At 52.0% G+C, this 2,500-nt stretch overlaps 1 protein-coding gene across 2 annotated transcripts in view; it reads left to right on the top strand.

The window, feature by feature from the left end:
- The window catches only part of im:7136398 (schwannomin-interacting protein 1), a 21,249-nt gene that overhangs the window by 17,730 nt on the left and 1,019 nt on the right, over window positions 1-2,500 (top strand). For both annotated transcript variants that reach the window (XM_047378808.1, XM_047378807.1), the window contains exons 8-9: window positions 2,056-2,172; window positions 2,259-2,376. In XM_047378808.1, coding sequence (XP_047234764.1) covers window positions 2,056-2,172; window positions 2,259-2,376 — 235 coding nt within the window. The remainder of the gene's footprint in view (window positions 1-2,055; window positions 2,173-2,258; window positions 2,377-2,500) is intronic.

Genomic DNA, 2,500 nt, shown 5'->3' with positions numbered 1-2,500 from the left:
ATAGATGGATGGATGGATGGACGGATGATGGACGGACGGATGATGGATGGATGATGGATGGATGATGGGGTGATGGATGGATGGATGGACGGACGGACGGATGATGGATGGATGATGGATGGATGATGGGGTGATGGATGGATGGATGGACAGACGGACGGATGATGGATGGATGAATGATGGACGGACGGATGATGGATGGACGGATGACGGACGGACGGACGATGGAGGGACGGGTGGACAGACAGACGGACGGATGATAGACGGATGGATGGATGGACAGACGGATGGATGGACAGACAGACGGACGGATGATAGACGGATGAATGATGGACGGACGGATGATGGATGGATGGATGGATGGATGGACGGATGGTTGGATGGATGAATGCACGGATGGATGATGGATGGATGGATGGACAGACGTATGGATGGATGGATGGCTGGATAGATGGATGGATGGACGGATGATGGACGGACGGATGATGGATGGATGATGGATGGATGATGGGGTGATGGATGGATGGATGGACGGACGGACGGATGATGGATGGATGATGGATGGATGATGGGGTGATGGATGGATGGATGGACAGACGGACGGATGATGGATGGATGAATGATGGACGGACGGATGATGGATGGATGGATGGATGGATGGACGGATGATTGGATGGATGAATGCACGGATGGATGATGGATGGATGGATGGACAGACGGATGGATGGATGGATGGCTGGATAGATGGATGGATGGACGGATGATGGACCGACGGATGATGGATGGATGATGGATGGATGATGGGGTGATGGATGGATGGATGGACGGACGGACGGATGATGGACGGACGGATGATGGATGGATGATGGATGGATGATGGGTTGATGGATGGACAGACGGACGGATGGATGGATGGATGGATGGACGGATGGTTGGATGGATGAATGCACGGATGGATGATGGATGGATGGATGGACAGACGGATGGATGGATGGATGGCTGGATAGATGGATGGATGGACGGATGGTTGGATGGATGAATGCACGGATGGATGATGGATGGATGGATGGACAGACGGATGGATGGATGGACGGACGGACGGACGGATGATGGACGGACGGATGATGGATGGATGATGGATGGATGATGGGGTGATGGATGGATGGATGGACGGAAGGACGGATGATGGACGGACGGATGATGGATGGATGGATAGATGGATGGATGGACGGATGGTTGGATGGATGAATGCACGGATGGATGGACAGACGGATGGATGGATGGATGGCTGGATAGATGGATGGATGGACGGATGGTTGGATGGATGAATGCACGGACGGATGATGGATGGATGGATGATGGATGGATGATGGATGGATGATGGATGGATGATGGGGTGATGGATGGATGGATGGACGAACGGACGGATGATGGATGGATGATGGATGGATGACGGGGTGATGGATGGATGGATGGACGGACGGATGATGGACGGACGGATGATGGATGGATGATGGATGGATGATGGGGTGATGGATGGATGGATGGACGGACGGATGATGGACGGACGGATGATGGATGGATGATGGATGGATGATGGGGTGATGGATGGATGGATGGATAGATGGATGGATGGATGGATGGCTGGATAGATGGATGGATGGACGGATGGTTGGATGGATGAATGCACGGACGGATGATGGATGGACGGATGATGGATGGATGATGGATGGATGATGGGGTGATGGATGGATGGATGGATGGATGGATGGACGGACGGACGGATGATGGATGGATGATGGATGGATGATGGGGTGATGGATGGATGGATGGATGGATGGATGGACAGACGGACGGATGGACGGATGGATGGATAGATGGATGGATGATGGATGGATGATGGGATGATGCATAGATGTAATATTATATCTGACCTTTGACCTGTTTGTAAAGTCTCAGATCAGCAGAGTTCTTGTTGACCTTCATGTCTCCAAAACCACAAATACTCGTGTTTGTTTTGCAGTTTGCTGACCTCTGACCTTCTGACCCCATCAGGTTCCCGTAGGACCAGGACACAATGGTTGTTATGGTTCTGGATTGAAACAGGAAGTGGCTGCAGCTTTGAGAGCGCTGAGAGACAATCTGCTGGCTGAACAGAAGGAGCTGGAGGAGGTAAATCAGAGAGGTTATCAGAGATGGAGAGCTGATCAGCAGTGATGCACAGCTGATCAGTCACTGTGTGTGTGTGTCTGAGACAGAACCAAGCCGGCTGCAGCTGCGTTGTCCAGTGGAAACATCTGGAAAGCTGGGAGCTGCAGGGTCGCTCAATGCAGCAGCTCAGCAGTCTGAGGGCGTCGCTGCAGCAGGAAGTTCACGGTACGGTGAACGTCTGATTGGCTTCTGCATTTAGGCTTCAAACCTCAGGTTTGAGCTTTTTTCTTAGCTGGAAGCAGAAAGCTTCCAGCTCAGGAGAACTGTTCAGTAGAACCAGATCAGGAGA

Source organism: Girardinichthys multiradiatus, chromosome 11, assembly GCF_021462225.1.
Source record: "Girardinichthys multiradiatus isolate DD_20200921_A chromosome 11, DD_fGirMul_XY1, whole genome shotgun sequence".
Classification (NCBI taxonomy): Eukaryota; Metazoa; Chordata; class Actinopteri; order Cyprinodontiformes; family Goodeidae; genus Girardinichthys; species Girardinichthys multiradiatus.
The sequence above is the reverse complement of the archived record's forward strand: the minus strand, read 5'-3'. Positions and strand labels throughout refer to the sequence as shown.